The 19,864-nt window shown below is 33.6% G+C and overlaps 2 protein-coding genes across 5 annotated transcripts; both read left to right on the top strand.

Annotated features, from left to right (window-relative positions):
* The first annotated feature begins 761 nt into the window (after positions 1-761).
* Positions 762-13,827, top strand: LOC132135771 (butyrophilin-like protein 2). The gene is made up of 21 exons (XM_059547201.1): positions 762-870; positions 1,867-2,205; positions 2,932-2,969; positions 3,683-3,710; positions 7,812-7,852; positions 8,219-8,246; positions 8,454-8,506; positions 9,223-9,247; positions 9,417-9,472; positions 9,572-9,599; positions 9,945-9,997; positions 10,143-10,158; positions 10,254-10,580; positions 11,113-11,174; positions 11,489-11,516; positions 11,751-11,803; positions 12,084-12,105; positions 12,244-12,564; positions 12,805-12,884; positions 13,133-13,193; positions 13,338-13,827. The coding sequence occupies exons 1-21, from the start codon at positions 852-854 to the stop codon at positions 13,415-13,417; spliced, it is 1,758 nt and encodes a 585-aa protein (XP_059403184.1). The 5' UTR covers positions 762-851; the 3' UTR covers positions 13,418-13,827.
* Positions 13,828-15,029: 1,202 nt separating this feature from the next.
* On the top strand, positions 15,030-17,737 carry LOC132139878 (butyrophilin-like protein 1). Of its 4 annotated transcripts, XM_059548550.1 has the most exons (5): positions 15,030-15,778; positions 16,000-16,079; positions 16,321-16,381; positions 17,075-17,143; positions 17,672-17,737. In XM_059548550.1, the coding sequence occupies exons 1-5, from the start codon at positions 15,502-15,504 to the stop codon at positions 17,728-17,730; spliced, it is 546 nt and encodes a 181-aa protein (XP_059404533.1). In that variant the 5' UTR covers positions 15,030-15,501; the 3' UTR covers positions 17,731-17,737. The 4 variants fall into 4 exon arrangements, with proteins under 4 accessions (XP_059404533.1, XP_059404534.1, XP_059404532.1 ...); XM_059548551.1 differs by lacking the exon at positions 17,672-17,737 and having other exon boundaries at positions 17,075-17,659; XM_059548549.1 differs by lacking the exons at positions 17,075-17,143; positions 17,672-17,737 and adding an exon at positions 16,502-16,662.
* Positions 17,738-19,864: the final 2,127 nt, after the last annotated feature.

Raw genomic sequence — 19,864 nt, 5'->3', positions numbered from 1 at the left:
TGTTGTTTGATTGTCCGCCGGTTCCCGCCTCCTTCTTCCCGAAGATTACGAAGCTTTTATCATTACACAAAGATTAAATTTTTTTCTTAACTTACTGAAAACACATGCATGTAGTTGAATATGAATTATTTGTAAACTTCCCTAGTCTTATACAAAAAGCTGTACACCAAATGAGCATATTGTCTGAATAGTCAGTATTCATGTTAAAGTAACCAAACAATACCCAAATGACAGATTGCTTCTCTCTCCTAAGATTTTAAATTGTTCAATCTATAGTGTAGACATAAGTCACAGCAGCTAAAGAGCTGTCATCATGCCTGAATTAACCATATATCACTTCTGCTCTTGTCCAGGGGCCCCACATCCAGGAGGACACCATGCGGGGGCCGTACATATGTACACCTGCATACCAAAATAATGTACTTTGTCAATGGTTATAAAGTAAGTTTTTAACAATATTCAGTTGTGTATTGTATTCTCTTAAGACACAGCTCAAATCTAAAGTAAACTTAAATAACAAATAACACTGTTGTGAGAACCAGTTTTGCCTGTTTGATAACCAAATATCACTATTGAGAGTGTTTTTGCAAACATTTTGATTTTGGGTTATCAAAAATAAAATGAAGTGCAAAAGCAAAATATAACTTTATCTTGTGTATAATGTTGTGGAAATCTTTAGCTTTTTTATCATGATCTCGTTATCTCATTTCCACATATGTAAGCACTTGAAAAACTTGTTTTGGCTTGAATAAAGCTTGTTTTTTTCAATGTAGTGAAGTCAGCAGTTTGTGTGGGAACGAAATCAGTCTTCTCTTTTACTGGATGTTTTCTTCCTGTTTTAGAAAAGAAGCATGGCAGCGAGAAGTAGCAGTAAGTTCTCTTCAATTAATTCTCAACTACTACTCTCATTATTTTTAGTTGTTAATCAAAACATAAGGTGGGGTGTGTTTGGGGTGCGGTGGGAGTGCTGTTTCAGCACAATTACAGATTGAGATTGGTAAAATGTCATTATTGTCATAAAATTGGGTTGTATCTTTTGGTGTATGAATCTTCATATATTTATGTACTTTATATTACTAGGCGTTTAGCCTTCAATCCCTTAACTGTCACTCACATTTTTTGAACATAGACATGAAAGTGCACTATCCAAACAAACTTACATTTTTATAATTCATGAACAAAAAAATTGTATAACATGATTTTGATGTACCATTTCCATGGTAATGCAATATCTGGTGTCAAAGGATGAATTTTGACATTTTAAGTTTTCAGTTGATATATAATTTCTTATGAATTCTAAAGCGTGAAAAGGGCAACTAGGAAGACTTTCTGTGACAAAGGTCAGACCTCCTTTTATTTATTTTTTAGGTGCACTCTTGTCATAAATTAATCTATTACTTTTCCTACATAATTTTTTAACAAAAAGTGGTTAAAGACGGGTGACAGTTAAGGTGTAATTGTGTAAGACTTCTTGTGTGACTTCCTAATGTGTTGTCTGACTACATCAATTTGACATTTTGAAATGTTTGGTACTTAAGCGGGGAAATTTTTATACTTTCGAGATGGCCACTGCCTTTATAAATGGAGGAACTAGAGTTCAATACAGAAATCTTGATCAAACGTACTTCTAGTGTTAATTTTGTCAGCTTTTTTAGTCTTAGTTTTTGTGTCAAATGTCCTTGTTAGTTTTTATCATATTTAGTCAACCTTATCTGGTTTTAGTCAAGTTTTAGTGTCAACATTTTTGTCTAGTTTTAGTCAAAGAATGCTACGTACTTCAAAGACTGAATTGCAGGAATAAGCCTTTTAAACAAAATACAGCACAGGTGATATTTGAATCTTGCCCATGTGTCTTTTCTTTCACAGATGACTTTCAGCTTGTTATTCCTGAAAGAGGTGAAAGAGTTAAGATAAATGCGGGATCTACTCTCACTGTGTCATGCCACTTGTCTCCTGCACTCAGTGCTGTTGACATGGAGATTTCTTGGTTTGGCGAGATGTCTTGTATTTGTGCCTATAAGAACCGAGAGATGACACAGAGTGTTGGCTACGAGGGCAGAGCGAGTCTGTTCATTAATGACCTGCCGAGAGGGAATGTGTCTTTAAGAGTGGCAGACTTTAGAGAGTCAGATCTGGGAGTTTACATGTGCAGAGTCATCGGTAGAAATGAAACACAGCAGATAACAATAAATGTAGCAGAAGAAGGTAAGCAGTTCATTATTCCACTAATGCTCTGGTTGCATCAGCTAGATGTACACTCGGTTGTAAACTTAAGTTGGGTGCAAATATGGAGCCTGTCCTCCAATAAAAACCACCATATAGGTCGTTTGTACAAGCACCTTATTACGACCCATATTTACGTTTTAAAGTTAAGCGCCATCTAGCGGGCGTAAAAATAATGAAAGTATCGCGTTGCGTCTGTCGTCATGAAATGACGTTTCACGTCATTACCAATCAAAACGCACGTTTATTTAAATGCAATGTGTTGGCTTTTTACACCGATCTCACAGTATTTCCTACATATTTTACTAGGTTGCTTATTCGTTCGAATGACCACACCTAAACCCACCCCTAAACCTAACCCTCACAGAAATCATGCTAAATTATGATTTATTGAGCATATACATTTTCGTGCACGTCCGTTCCCTGGGATCGAACCCATGACAGCATGATTACATATCAAGGTATAACGCAATAATCTACCAACTGAGTGCAAATAAAAGAATACAAAACATTAATATGAAAACGACCTTTTGCCGATAGGGGTGCAATTGTAGGATACGCTCTGATGGGTCGTATTTCAGGGATTTGGACAAACGACCTATACGAGCGTATTGGTTGGAGGACAGGTTGAGCAATTAACCAATTAGACTTAATTAATAGCTGTGTATGTCCAATTAACAATTTTATTTGTTGACATACTGTATGCAGTCTCTGCTATTTTGAAGGACCAGGACTTCTTTACTGTGGTAAGACAGTACCTATCATTATTTTTATGAACATATAGCACACTATAACACAATATACAAGAAAATATAGAGGTATTATGTACATTGCATTTTATACAAAATTTTGTTAAATGATAAATAACATAAAGCTAGATTCATAGGACAGGAAACTGGTATACCACTGGTCTTGAAACAGGAAACAAGGTTCAAACTAATTTTATCTACATTTCTTGCTAAAGGAGGCATACAGTACCTCTGTGTAGAAGTGTGTTAACTGGTAACCAAGACAATACAGTACAGTAGCCTCAACAAGATACTAACAATGTTAATTCAAAATAAGAAAAATATTCAAATATTAAACAAAGATTTTGGGGAACTGTGGTTATGAAAAGCTTACTGAGATGATGTGGTTGAATACAGGAACCAAGACTAAACTGGCAAAACCATTCTTGATAATCAAAAAGTACTGTTGGGTTGTTTTCAGAAGTCAAGAATGAAAAATATCTATACATATAAAACATATAAAATAATCTAGGTATTATTATTCTCAATAGCATTTTCTTTGGAAAATAAGGCTAGCAATAGAAACATTTTCTGCTAAATACATAAATATCAATGTTGCAAGAAATGTAAGCTGTGTTGTGATTTTTCTTTCATTGTAAGGAATCATTGTAAATAAATCCTTGTGTTATATGTTCAGAGGAGCTGAAGTAAATTCTTTTTCCCCCAATCAGAATCACAAAATGGGAGAAACAAGCAACAGTAAGTTGTCTTAAACACTTTGTCATCCTTATTAAACATTGTACACTACTGGGGGGTATCGTTATGCTCCTAGCAGGTTATGTGACATACCCGTGTATGTTTAAGGGTAAGTAAGCAGATATACTCCGCTTTCGGTTCCAAGAACGGAGGAAAGTCTCAGGGTATGTACTGTAAGTAGCCATAGCAACTGATTCCCTGAACATAACCTGTTCTGGAGTGGGTTATGTTTCATGGTTAGTTAACTTCAGCACTTGTGTGACCTTATACTATTATAAATGATTACAATATAACTATCAAATATACTATATATATATATATATATATATATATATATATATATATATATATATATATATAAATAGAGAGAGAGAGAGAGAGAGAGACAGACAAACAGAGAGAGAGTTGTATGATATGTTTATAAGTAATATATAAGGTAATTTGTTATTCTAATATATTATTTATTTATATATGTGACCCTGTCTGTGAAATCCAGACTAAAGTCTCAAAATCTAATTATGAGATAACAAGCATCAAAGTTTGATTTCAGCCATTAAGTTCACTACGATTTCAATCTTTGACATGGCCTTAGTCAACATTAAAGATATAAAGGTTATTTTTACTGAATGTTCTTTACGTCTTTATGACGTAATACATTTATAACAAGGTAATGTTTACTTTATTCTAATATATAATTTTTTTTATTGTCATCTCAAACATTGAGGATCTGTATTTTCTATAATGTGTTTTTTATAATAAAATACATAGGTGATATTTCTTATTGTATAATTACCATCAAACAAACAATATAATTCTTATTCTCAGTGATTAAAATAGTAAAAAAAAAAAAAAAGAAGAGAAATAGGTGGCAGTATGCAGTAATGACTTGTCGATTCTTCACTCTGTTGAGAATGTCTTGTGTGTTAACTGTGAACATACTCTGGGTTCACTGAACTCATGTTTTTGGAACCATCATACCTCAAGCAAGGTCTGGGTTAATTAACCGAGAGTTCAGCGTATATGGTATGGTAAGTTAACCATGCTTTCTGGAATATAACCCTTTTCAGAAGTTTGGTGTCAGTGAGATTTTTACTTTGATTCATACGGTGGCCGAGAGAGCTCAAAACGCTGCAACTTAAGAAAACACATGCAAATTGGAAAAAACACCAGCAAATGAAGAAAACATCTTCATCAGTTTGACAACACAAGTGTTGCAAATCATCACAACATATGCATATAACGAAATGCGCTGCAAATCCTTAACAAGACATGCAAATTAAGAAACTCTGCAAATCCTCACAACACATGCAAATTAAGAAACGTGCTGCAAATCCTTCACAACACATGCAAATTAAGAAATGCTGCAAATCCTTACAACACATGCAAATTAAGAAACGCCCTGCAAATCCTCACAACACATGCATATAACGGAATGCGCTGCAAATCCTCACACCACATGCACATTAAGAAACAATTAATTAAGCATTGCAAATTTATTTTCATTAACCTTGAAATTATATTTAGCTAAGGATATTAAAGTTAGCCATCTTAAGTAACGTTTTACATTTAATCATGTGATTATTCAGCTTATTTAGGCTAATAATATCCAAAAGATAAAGGAATCATGCAATCAGGGTGTTTAAAAAAACTCACCTTTCAGTTCACCATAACTCCACTGACCAGTAGCCGCTGGACGATAAGCAAATCCCAGCCAGGTCCGACACTTTTTGGGGTCTCCTTGAAACATTTCCATTGTGGTCAGTGCTATTTGCATCGCGTTTGTTAATTTGCATGTGTTGTGAGGATTTGCAGCGCATTTCGTTAATGCATGTGTTGTGATGATTTGCAACACTTGATGAAGATGTTTTTTTTGTTTTTTTTTTGCTGGTGTTTTTTCAATTTGCATGTGTTTTCTTAAATTGCAGCTCGTTGAGCTCTCTCGGCCACCATAGATTCAGCAGTGATGCATTAAATTGATCAAAAGTGACAGTAAAGATATTTATAATACTACAAAAGATTTGTATTTCAAAACAAAATGAACTTTCTATTCATCAAAGAATAGAAAACAATGTATCTCGATTAAACAAATATATTATGTAGCACAATAGTGTGTGTGTGTGTGTGTGTGTGTGTATATATATATATATATATATATATACAACCCGAATTCCGGAAAAGTTGGGACGTTTTTTAAATTTTAATAAAATGAAAACTAAAAGACTTTCAAATCACATGAGCCAATATTTTATTCACAATAGAACATAGATAACATAGCAAATGTTTAAACTGAGAAAGTTTAAAATTTTATGCACAAAATGAGCTCATTTCAATTTTGATTTCTGCTACAGGTCTCAAAATAGTTGGGACGGGGCATGTTTACCATGGTGTAGCACCTCCTTTTCTTTTCAAAACAGTTTGAAGACGTCTGGGCATTGAGGCTATGAGTTGCTGGAGTTTTGCTGTTGGAATTTGGTCCCATTCTTGCCTTATATAGATTCCCAGCTGCTGAAGAGTTCGTGGTCGTCTTTGACGTATTTTTCGTTTAATGATGCGCCAAATGTTCTCTATAGGTGAAAGATCTGGACTGCAGGCAGGCCAGGTTAGCACCCGGACTCTTCTACGACGAAGCCATGCTGTTGTTATAGCTGCAGTATGTGGTTTTGCATTGTCCTGCTGAAATAAACAAGGCCTTCCCTGAAATAGACGTTGTTTGGAGGGAAGCATATGTTGCTCTAAAACCTTTATATACCTTTCAGCATTCACAGAGCCTTCCAAAACATGCAAGCTGCCCATACCGTATGCACTTATGCACCCCCATACCATCAGAGATGCTGGCTTTTGAACTGAACGCTGATAACATGCTGGAAGGTCTCCCTCCTCTTTAGCCCGGAGGACAAGGCGTCCGTGATTTCCAACAAGAATGTCAAATTTGGACTCGTCTGACCATAAAACACTATTCCACTTTGAAATAGTCCATTTTAAATGAGCCTTGGCCCACAGGACACGACGGCGCTTCTGGACCATGTTCACATATGGCTTCCTTTTTGCATGATAGAGCTTTAGTTGGCATCTGCTGATGGCACGGCTGATTGTGTTTACCGACAGTGGTTTCTGAAAGTATTTCTGGGCCCATTTAGTAATGTCATTGACACAATCATGCCGATAAGTGATGCAGTGTCGTCTGAGAGCCCGAAGACCACGGGCATCCAATAAAGGTCTCCGGCCTTGTCCCTTGCGCACAGAGATTTCTCCAGTTTCTCTGAATCTTTTGATGATGTTATGCACTGTAGATGATGAGATTTGCAAAGCCTTTGCAATTTGACGTTGAGGAACATTGTTTTAAAGGTTTTCCACAATTTTTTTACGCAGTCTTTCACAGATTGGAGAGCCTCTGCCCATCTTTACTTCTGAGAGACTCTGCTTCTCTAAGACAAAGCTTATATAGCTAATCATGTTACAGACCTGATATCAATTAACTTAATTAATCACTAGATGTTCTCCCAGCTGAATCTTTTCAAAACTGCTTGCTTTTTTAGCCATTTGTTGCCCCCGTGCCAACTTTTTTGAGACCTGTAGCAGGCATTAAATTTTAAATGAGCTAATTAAATGGATAAAAGTGTAAAATTTCTCAGTTTAAACATTTGCTACGTTATCTATGTTCTATTGTGAATAAAATATTGGCTCATGTGATTTGAAATTCCTTTAGTTTTCATTTTATTAAAATTTAAAAAACGTCCCAACTTTTCCGGAATTCGGGTTATATATATATTTAATAATGTTTCTTGAGCACCAAGTTAGTGTATAAGGATGATTTCTGAAGTGTCATGTGACACTGAAGACTGGAGTAATGGCTGCTTAAAGTTCAGCTATGCATCACAGGAATTAAATATGTTTTAAAAAAGGAATACAAAAACAGATTAATTTAAAATACAAATTTAAAATGGATTAAAATATAAAATGTATTTCAAATAAATTCACATTATTACTGGTTTTACTGTATTTTTGATCAAATAAGATTTCTTTCAAAACCATTATGTGAGTTCATAAGTGTGTGTTTGTGTGTGTGTGTGTGTGTATGATGAGGATTTTTTTTCTGCTTTGTAGAGTTGTCAGAGCATGAGGGTGATTCAGACAATCAGCTTCAGGTTTGTCTGCACATTAATATTATTAGCTAACACACACACACTGTTGTTTGTAAATATCTCTGTTTCACTGTATAAATAAAGTAAAGGTCATCATCTCTAGATTGACACTTGTAATGTCAATCACTTTGCATCAAATAGAGACATATCATTCTTTTTTCTTGAATTTTAGATTACATTGCCAAACAAATATAAAGAAACACAATTTTACAGTATTGCAAAACATTCCCAGCTTTTTCCTCAGAATGGTCTTTCACAACAATAACTAATAATTTAGTTGACCACTTTAGAATCACTATAAAGTGAATCCCTCTTGTGTGACGATGTTATGTTAACAATGTTTTAAATGTTTTCCCTCATCTCAATTAGGATTACAAGACTGCAGAGGCAATATATCGTAAGTTGTTTTTGAAGTTACTATTGTTCTATTGAGTATATTTCTTGGTTTCTTTCTTTCTTTGTTTCTTTCTTTCAACATTTCTTTCCTGGAGCCCATTGCACTTGATGCAACTGTTATTTGACATTTAGATAAACATCTGTCATAATCTATGTAATGTGTGGATCTTATTTGTAAAGAATAGTTTTTTTTTTTTTTGCATTAAAGAGTTATCAATCCACTCTGTATATCACAGTGCTTCAGGGAAGGATCAGTGTAAGGTATGTGTGAATCATGTCAAATCAAGCCATATAGTGCTTAATACAAAAGAGATCATTTCAAAGCAGCCTCACAGTATGAAACAGAATCAATGATGCCAACTTTGAGACAAATATGAAACAAATTTAAATTCTGCTGTAAAGCAGCTCTAACAAGACAATAGTGTCATTATTCAGCTCCTGTCAAACTCAACATGGTTAGATCAAGGTTAGATCAAGAACAGTGCAAAGTTCAATTATAAAAAAAGTTAAATGAATGAAGATGTCATTATTCATCTCAATTCAGTTCAATGTTGATTCAGGTCAGTTCAATAATTGCAAAATTTGACAATTATAAACATTTGATTCAGCTATAAAGCAGCTCACATAAGTGTGTCAGTGTCAAAGAAGGCAAATTACTTTAAATTATGGATATGTACTGGTGTGTTATGCGTATTGTATGTTAAAAGATGGGTCTTTAATATAGTTTTAAACTGACTGCGCTAAAATAGGAAAATAATCTGTCTGCAGTCGATTCTGATATTCAAGCTATAATCAACCGGACATATTATCCTTTTTTGGCAATGGCTATTTTCAGATCATGTTTCACCTTTTGTACAAATAGCATATAACTTCTCTTATGTAATATGATATAATAATGTAATATAATGTAATGTTTAGCCAAAAAAATAAAATAATAAAAATTATATATTAAAATTATTTGTTTTAATCTCATTTAGGATTACAAGGGAGAAACAGACAACAGTAAGTTCTGGAAATCATTGACACTTTGTAATAAGTAGTATTTGCATTGCGTTTGAAAATTAAAAATTAAGATCTAAATTCATAATTTGTATTGATCGTAGAAGTTCTATGCAAAAAATCACTAATGTAACACACTGAAAGTATGATTTTTTTTTTCTCTTTATTATAGAATTATCATCACAGTACAGCAAATCAGATCTAAGTCATAAAGATGAGCAGACTTTGGTATATGTGCATTTTAAAATAATTATTCATACAGTTAATATATACACATACAATACATCATAAATCAAATGAAAATGTATTTGTTTTAATCCAAATTAGGATGACAGAATGGAAACCAAAAGAAAAGGCAAGTTGCTTTAAAGTTTTGAGTCTTTGTCATTAAATGAGTGTGCCTTATTCATTAAAATAATTTTGTGATATGATGTTTAAAGACTGCTTTATGATATCAAATCATTTCTTTAGATTGAACATATGTGGGTAATGTTGTGTGTATTTGGTTAATAATGTGTCTATTTTAAAAGCAAACTACTGTGTACCTTTTGTCTTTAGGTTGGGGTTATTACATTGCTCTGTCTATATATGCATATGAACATGTGGAGTTTTACATTTATTTACACATTTTACACACATATCTCATAATCCATGTAATGTGTAATCTTATTTGAGAAGAGTGCTTTTTCCTGCTTTATAGATTCTTTGCGCCAAGTTTCATATCACAATGAAGAAAACAAGAGCCAGCATTGGGTAGGTGCACACATAAATACATAGTGCGATTCATTTATAAATTAAGCATAAATAAAATGTATATCACTCAATAAAAACTTTTAATGTTACACTTACAAAATAACCAAAGTTTTGCATTTGTTTTCACCTCAATTGGAATGCCAAGATGGAAGACTTGAAAAGTAAGTAAAAAAAAAAATATTCTTATTCAATTACAGAATGTTACGTTTTGAGGATGTAAGAGTGTGAGCCCATAATTTTTCTCTTTTCCTCACAGAGACCTTTCAGCTTGTTGTTCCCAGTACACCAGAAAAACCAGAGGTTTCTTTGGGGGCTGATTTGATTATTCCATGTCACTTGTCTCCTGAAATCAGTGCTGTTGACATGGAGATCAGTTGGTCTAATGATACAGCCTGTGTTTGCCTGTATAAGGACAGGCAGGTGACAGAAGGGGTTTTGTTCAAGGACAGAGTGAGTCTGTTCACTCACAAGCTTAGGGAAGGAAATGTGTCCTTACGACTGAAAAACTTCAGGCTGTCAGATATCGGAAATTACCATTGTCAGGTCATCAGTAAAGACAGAAGAGAGAATATAATAGTAAGAGGTGAGTAGTCCTCTACTTCAGATCAATGTCACATCAGAATCAATCTGAACTGAAACAGAAATCTTGAGGTATGTTAGATCCTCATCAGTATGTGATCGGTAAACTGTTCTGAAAGTAATACATATGGGGATATTTCAGCTTTATCCAATTTACTTGTTATAATTTTCCCTGGAACATTTAACCAGTTTTAATACTTGACCCAAAATTAATCATTCATCTCACAGGGACTATATGAAATAGTGAGTTTGAGTACCGTATTCTACATGAATAATAAGAGATGTGCTGTAAGCGCAGAAAAACAACCAATAATCATGTTTCAATTTAGCAAGGCAGACAATAACAAATGCTCTTTGAAAATAATCAAAAGAAATTGGAATATTAGAACATTAGAATATTAGAACAGGAAACTGCATTGAATTCTTGGATGCAAACGTAGTGTTGGATTCATTCCACTTAGATGTCTATTAGTTAAGTTATCTAAGAACATAATTTCCATAAAAGCCTATTTACACATCAGTAATGTTTTTCTTAGTAAGGATAAATCCCGGTGTGCAGTCTACGAGTCAGTCTCCAATATTTCCAGAAGGAAATAAGGTAAGAAAACAACTTTTACCTTCACATTATCCATTGTAAATTATCCTTCAAATAATATCAAGCTACTCTTATAAATTTAATATTGTAAAACAATTTAGAAAGTAAGACATTAAAAGACAAACTGACTTATAATAATCAGCACCCTTCCTGCAGATCTTCTTTATCGCTTATTAAAATACTAAATAGCTAAAGTGCAAATTTGCTTAATGTAATAGTAACCCTAACATATAAAAACAAAGAAACTTATTATAATATCAACTGTAAATATAGTTACATTGTAACAATACATTGTAAAACCATTTAATCTCAATTAGGATAAAAGGACAAGAGCACCAACAAATGGTAAGTTGTCTTAAAATATCTGCTTTGTAAATTATATTATTTTGTAAACTGTTATATATATATATATATATATATATATATATATATATATATATATTATATTGTGTGTGTGTGTGTGTGTGTGTGTGTGTGTGTGTGTGTGTGTGTGTGTGTGTGTGTATAGTATTGTTACATGTGTAGACCATGTTTGTGAATAGTGTTTGCATTTCATTGTGTTTTTATTATTCATTATAGAAGACTCAAGGCACACTTCACATCAAAGTAAATCAGATAAGAAACAACATGAGGTAGGCTTTGTGTACACATTAATACTGTCTATAAACTGACACCATTGTTTTATATTTTATTGTTTAGGTTTTCACAACATTCATTGCTTAATAAATGAAGTATAGATAACTGTAATATTCATTCACCTAAAATGTTCTTATACTGCATATTGTTACATTGCCAAAACTGGCTTTATGTTGTGAGTCTTTCATAAAGAATCACTGTGAAATTAATTCTTGGATGTTACAGTATGTTGGAAGAAGTCTTAAATCTCTTCACTGTTTGTTTTCCTTTAATTAGAATTACAGCAAGAGCGTATCTGGTAAGTTGTCTTAAAACACTTCATTGGTTTTACTCTCTCATTCTAATATTTTTGTTCTACCAATTGTCGTGTAGTGTTTGTGTGAGTAAAAGTGAAAGTAGTAGTGCTTGAGTGCATCTTTCTCTCTTTTCCTCACAGATGATTTTCAGCTTGTTATTCCTCAAACAGAAGCACAGATTTCTATGGGGTCTGAAATCAATGTTCCTTGTCACTTGACTCCTGAAATCTGTGCCATTGGCATGCAGATCAAATGGTTTAAGGAGACAGACTGTGTTTGCATCTACAAGAACAGACATGTGATCGAGGGGAGGAGCTACAGAGACAGAGTGAGTCTGGACACTCACGTACTGGAGAGAGGAAATGTGTCTTTACATGTAAATAACTTCAGTGTCTCAGATGTTGGTGATTACTACTGTCAGGTCATCAGTGGAGGCAGAACACAACAGATTACAGTAGGAGGTGAGTATTCTGCAGGTCTATACTACAACATCCCAGAGTGCTGATTAACAATCTTTTGTCAGGATGAAGTACAATGAAACTTTGTTTTTCAGCATAAAGAAACTTTATTTATTTATTTATTTTTTTAAAGTGTGTTAGAGTAATGAGAGAAGCTCAATTAATCAGTTTTCTAACAGGATAACTTGTGTATCTAAGATTTCACACAAACCTATATTCACGCTTGAGTTATCATCTTCTTAGTGAGGATAAAACCTGAAGTCCAACCTGCAAGTCAGTCATCAACATTTCAAGGCCAGTCTATTCAGCTAATGCTGTTTGAGGTAAGAAAGCTTACAGGTTGATCATGCATTTAGTGAGTTCAGTAAGACCAAAAATTATTTGTGCAAAGTCAGTAAAAAAAATAATAATAACTCATTCAATATAATGAGATTTCTTTATTTATTAAATGAAGTGTATTTAATGTACGGTATAATGTTAATACAATAATATCTTAGTCTCTTTAATAAATAACCATGTTTTCATATCTAGTTTGTATAACTTCAGTCAGACTATTTTATTCAATTTACAGATAGATAAAATATGGACTGAAGTGGAGACAGGCAAAATGGATGAATCTGCTTTAATGTCAGGTGAGTGGAATTGAAGCGTAATTTCACCACGTGTATAAACAATTTAGACCCAAGAAACAGACTCTGCTTTCTGATACTGGAACAACAATTAAAACCTATTATTATATGACTATAAACATAACCGGGCATTATTTATTTTTTCAGAAATGAAAGTGAACAATGTGCAGGAGCTTCATCAAACGATGATCAGGGCTTACAGAGAAGGTTCTCTCAGTTGGAGTTGAGAGAGACCAGAATGGACTTGGACAGAGTCTTAAGACTCAACCCTCAATCTCAGTTGTGGGACAGAGACAAATAAAAATCCCTTTAGCTACCTAGAACATACAGATGTCAGGTTGATGATTAATGCCTTATCTTAATTTCATAAAATGTATTGCAATCAATATTTCAATTTTTTTTCAACAAGTGATTTGCAATATACTTTTCTGTGTCTTCCTGTGTCACATAAATGCTTAGGCTACTATTAAAATGCACAAAGAATCATGTAAAGCTACAAGAAATATATACATATATATTATAGAATTTTACTGAAGTTTTAATTAAAAGGAATCAAGACTGTGGACCTTGAAAATACAATACATTCAAAAGTAATTTTCTCATAATCATATTTAATAAAAAAAAAAAAAAAAAGTAAAATGGTCTAGCTTTTTTTCAGGTAGAGAGAATTCTGTTATGATCACTTTGTGTCATCATCACTGTAACTTTTATACATACATATACACACACATGCACACACACACAGCAGCTTTACTGTGTCGTCAAACAGTAAAATAGTTTTTCAATAATGCAAGAAGAATATAACAAAGAGTCAGCTAAAGTCAGTTCATTGATGATTCAGTGATGTCATCATCTAGTTCAGCTCTCTTCTAATAGTGTCTGTACAATCAGTCAAACGTCCGCAGCTAAGCAAGCCAAAGGAGACAGTAGCAAGGAACCATCGGTCACAGAAATTGAGAAAATTCCTTGGGATAAACCAGGCTCAGTCGGGGGATCATTTCTCCTCTGGCCAGACGAAACCAGCATGTGTGGTTTAATTCCAGGCTGCAACATACGCCAGAAAACTGAGAACTGAGAGAACTCTCAGGAGACTTATTTAACTGCACAAAAGGATACAGTGGTACAATTGGAAAACCAAATCAAACACAACTAGTAATCATGTATGCATTATGCAAGGTAAACTATGGCAAAAGCAATTTGGAAATCATCATAGGTAAAAAAGTTCAGGTATTAAAGAACACAACTTCCACAAAAGGTAATGAGTAATGTTGTTCTTAGTGAGGACAAGTCCTGGTGTCCAACATGTGTCAGTCACCCATACACAAAGATCGAAATTATTGCCAATTAATGCAACACGAGGTAAGAGAGCATAACCTCTTCCTTCACATTATCAATAGTAGTAAATTACCTTTGCTTTCAAAAATATTAAACTAGACGTTTGAATCCAATCTTTGAAATTTATTTTAAAATAAGACATCGAAAGACAATCATTTAACAATCAGCTTCCTGCTTGCACTTCTTCTAGATTTCTTTTTAAAATACTAAATTATTCATTTCTAATACTTTATTATTATTATTTAAGTATGATCTGATTTAATTTTGAAAGCTTTGACAATCTGTATTATGATGGAATATTCAGTTGTAAAAATACAGGCCAGACAGCGTGAAATAATAAAACTCTTTCATTGTATTATTTACATCTTAGGATAAACTTAGAAGAAAGGCAGTCAAGAGTAAGTACAATCTCCACATTGTAGATGTCCATCTTATCATAATTGCAATTTGCACCTCCATAAAATCTGATCGTAGTATAACTTGTATATTCTGTGTAGTTTTGAGACTTGTGTCTTGAGTGTTCATGTGTTGTTGTCTGTATCATAGCTCTAAGCCAGACATCACGTCATGATTCAGATAAGAAAGAACATGGGGTACCTGTATGTGTGCACATTAATACAGTTCATACAATCATTCACACTATTGAATTAAAGTCTTCAGCAAAGCACTGACTCATTAATAAATTAAGCATAAATTAATTGATTATTCATCACTGTTCATCCCACAATGTTGTCATTCTGTTACATTGTTAAAAACTAGCAATTTCTTACACTGTGTTTGTTTTCATCTAAATTAGAATTACATGGGCAACCCAGACATTGTTAAGTTTTCTTAAATCATTTACACTTCATCAGTTTTACTTGGGTTTTGTTTGTGTAAGTAAAAGTGAAAGTAGTAGTGCTTGAGTGCATCTTTCTCTCTTTTCCTCACAGATGATTTTCAGCTTGTTATTCCTCAAACAGAAGCACAGATTTCTATGGGGTCTGAAATCAATGTTCCTTGTCACTTGACTCCTGAAATCTGTGCCATTGGCATGCAGATCAAATGGTTTAAGGAGACAGACTGTGTTTGCATCTACAAGAACAGACATGTGATCGAGGGGAGGAGCTACAGAGACAGAGTGAGTCTGGACACTCACGTACTGGAGAGAGGAAATGTGTCTTTACATGTAAATATCTTCAGTGTCTCAGATGTTGGTGATTACTACTGTCAGGTCATCAGTGGAGGCAGAACACAACAGATTACAGTAGGAGGTGAGTATTCTGCAGGTCTATACTACAACATCCCAGAGTGCTGATTAACAATCTTTTGTCAGGATGAAGTACAATGAAACCGTTTTTGGGATAGGATGCATTTTTAAGCTGTAGTGTTATATATGCCCAATCTTAATTCATTTAGTGTAGTTGGGTAGTTATTAGTTGGGTATCTAAGATAACAGATTTCTCACAAACCCATTAACACATTGTCTTCTTAGTGAGCATAAAACCTGAAGTCCAACCTGTGAGTCAGTCACCAAGATTTCAAGGTCGAAGTATTCATCTAAAGCTGTTTGAGGTAAGAAATCTTACAGGTTCATTCATTTCAAATGACCAGACTGGAATTTATTTATACTGTCTGGTATAATTATTACCAGATATGTCAGGGATGAAAAAAATCATAACTGAAGGAGTCAGTTAAAGTTTCACACTGGAATATTCTAAAAACAGCAGAATTAACAATAGAATAAATGAATTTATTTAAAAAAATGTATTAAATTAGTTTGCATGACCCCAGTCTGTTTTTCTTTACCTTACAGATAGACAAAGTATGGACTAAACAGGAGACAGACATAATGAATAAATCTGCTCTAATGGCTGGTGAGTGTTGTTTTAGCAAGTTCACGAAAGGTTATATCCAAGAAACCGATTATCTCTTTTTAATACAGCAACAAATTAATATTAATAGATGATTCTAAAAAAATTTGCCTTTTTTTTCAGAGGAGCTTCAGTATATGTTAATTAGGGCGTGCAAAGAAAAAGACAGACAGCTGGAAAGAGCTGAACAGGAGTTGAGAGAGACCAGAAAGATGCTGGATAGACTCTTAAGACTCAACCCTCATGCTCAGTTTTTGGACAGAGACAAATCAAATCCCATTTAATAGCTAAGAAATATGCCTGACATTGAAATTTCAGATTGATGCTTATTGCCTTTTCTTAAATTGCATGAGAGCTATAATAATCAATATTACAGATGATCTTTTCTCAAATTAAGTATAGGCTACATTAATCAAGGCATGTTATTCTGAAGAAAATTACAATTTCAATGAAATTATAAAATAATTTACCTTATTTAAGACTTTACCCAATGTTCAATAAAGCAGTTTAATAAATCCCAATTTATAAATAAGGCTCCAACACTAACACACACACAAATGAACTGGAAAATGTAAAATCTGCATGTAAATAATTAAAGTAGTTTAATTATTTTTTGTAAAATTTAAATGAAAATGAACCATAATTTTGGGGACCTGAAAATCACTAGACATACAAAAACTATTTTCTGGGTTCTAGGTCACTACAACGGAACTGCAGCGCCCCCGCGTGGACACAGTGGTCTAATGCAGCATCTCACTTGTGAAGGTGGAACGTGCACGGATATCTCTTAAAAGCTAAAATTTTCAAATGCTAAACATCTTTTGACAACATTATGTCATTATCATTACCCATTTAAAGAGTTGGAATGAATGTGTGTCACATGAGGTACTTTGTTGAAACAGTTTAAAAATGTGAAAATAAAACAGATTGCCTATTAAAGTTGCTTTCTTGCATCAGTAATATATAAATATAATGTGGCTATAAATGTCTTAATGCAGGTAAACTGATTCTTCTATATGCAGAGAAATCTGTATAAAGTATCAGGAGTTATTTTTAAGAAAATCTCTCTCGAACTGATAACTGTGTAATATGTAATATTGTTGATATTTAAAGTATTGGGTTTATATAAGTATTTTAATGTACCAATAGCAGAAATTGTAAATTGTATAAACATTCACACTATATTTCTTAGAAACACTTACACTGTGCAAACATTAATGTATCAAAAAGATATCTGCAGCTGATCCTAGATCAGCTACATTCACTCTTCTCTTCTCCTGACTTCCTTTACAGCTAGGTCATCTCTTGTGGTGTCAGTGTATTTGTTTGTGTGTAACTGCGAGAGGCAGTGAAACAGAATGGAGGATCTGGCAGAGTACCATGGGTCCATCAGCAAGAGGCAAGCAGAAGAGATCCTGAATCGTGCGGGCAGAGATGGCAGCTATCTGATCAGAGACAGCATGAGCTCTGCAGGATCTTACTGCGTGTGTGTGCTGTGAGTAACATTACTCTATCAGAGTCTTCTGGCTTCATTTCGTGCAGTAATCTGTAACAGGGCTGTGGTTCTCATCTGGTAGTTGTGACCAAAAATGTGTTACTAATCTGGTCTGATTTTAGATTTGGGACAGCGGGGGGAAAACAATGCCAAGTACAAATAATGAAATGCTGTATAAATGCTCATATTAAGACAACATAAAATATGTATTCAAATTGTAATAGGAAGGGTAAAATGATTTCCAGATCTTTTGTTGATGCCAGAGTCTGTGTCCAGTCGAATTCTGGTGTATTTGGGTCCCAACTGGATTGACAAAATTCCGAATTTAGTTCATATGTGACAGGGAAAATGCACAACATAATTATTAACCCATTTGCAACAAGGATAAATATGGCTTGTGCCATTCACAGTGTTGGGTAAGTTACTCAGAAAAGTTATTGATTACAAATTACTACTACTTGAAAATTACTGATTACTGCATGCAAAAAGTCATAAGATTACTAATTACATTACTTTGAAGTTACTTTGAAAACATATTAAACCTAAAAAAAAAAAAAAAAAAAAACAGCAACCTGACTTCAAGATTTAATCCCATTTCTAAAATGTAACATTCTTAGTTGAAACCCGCCTAATAATGACAATGTATTTTTAAATGTGCCTATACAGTGTTTTACATACAAAATTGCTTGCTGAGTGTAGGGTATGTTTATGCTGGTTTAACTGTGTGAGCATGAAAGAATTTATAAATTGAAAATGGTTCTGATAACATTTGAAAACATTATTAATGAACATACAGTGCATATTTGAAAGCTAAAAATGTATCTTGCCTCTTTGTTTACGGTATGTGGGCGTTTACAGATTCACGCATCTCATGTGGATGATTACTGTATGAATAGCGCACGCTGTATATGAAATATGATGAATTAAACTTATATGTGCAATCAAAATGGCGGAGCAGTTGAAGTTCTTTTTGCTGTTATCATAAAAAAATGCAAGCGATCTCACCCGCGCCTCTGTCGACCCAGCGCAAAACGTGATTTTAAAAGGCATATAAATTTGTTTTTTTTTCTTAACTATATTTGTAACGTAATTACATTGACTTTAGTAACTGTAATCAAATTACACAAATTTTAAATGTAATGTGTCACATTACTACGTTACTAGAAAGTGTCATTAGATTACAGTGTGTGTAACACTTTATTGCTTACCCAACTCTGACCATTCAGTACGTAGGCCTACATATGTGAGTAACTTTACTGAATGAATGAGTTAAACTTTTTCATGTAGTCCACACGTGTTATTAACATTACCGATAATGTTAATGTAATTGATACTGTACAGTCAGTTGGTAATTATTTCAAGAATGTAGGCTACCCCTTCAGGGTGAATATATATCTCTATAGATCAAAATCAAAATTAAAACTTTGAAAAATCGTTTTTATGATCTGCACAAATACAAAATTACACTTAAAATAATTAAGTGTAACAGAACAACCCATAAAATCTAATTTCAGTCAAATGAGATCAATAAAATGATTCTCAAATTAATTAGATTAATTGGCACATCAATTGCTGATTAATGATCATTTCAAGTCACTATTAAAGATAATTTCAAGTCATTATTGGGTTAAAATAGAAAAAAAAACTATAGACATTACAAAAAAAGTAGCTTTAGAAAGAAATTTCTTGAGTCAACATAAAACAAATACTGAAATCTGAAATGATTAAAAAATATATATAAAGAATTGATACTCTAAATATGAAACTAAATGGACCAGTAGGGGGCGGCAAATCGCTGTCTTGAGTGAGTCATTCGGTCATTCATTCAACCGATTCATTCAAAAGGCTGATTCATTCAGAAATGAAGCAAATGACTGAAGCAAGTTAACGGCTTCCGTCAACTTTCAACCCCGGTTGTTGAAATACTATCGGGCAAACTGGCAATGGGCAGAATCACAGACTAAAACAAAAACAGACATTCTGACACGGAA

The sequence above is a fragment of the Carassius carassius genome, chromosome 4, assembly GCF_963082965.1.
Source record: "Carassius carassius chromosome 4, fCarCar2.1, whole genome shotgun sequence".
Classification (NCBI taxonomy): Eukaryota; Metazoa; Chordata; class Actinopteri; order Cypriniformes; family Cyprinidae; genus Carassius; species Carassius carassius.
Note: the sequence above shows the minus strand (reverse complement) of the source record. Positions and strands in the feature narration are given on the sequence as shown.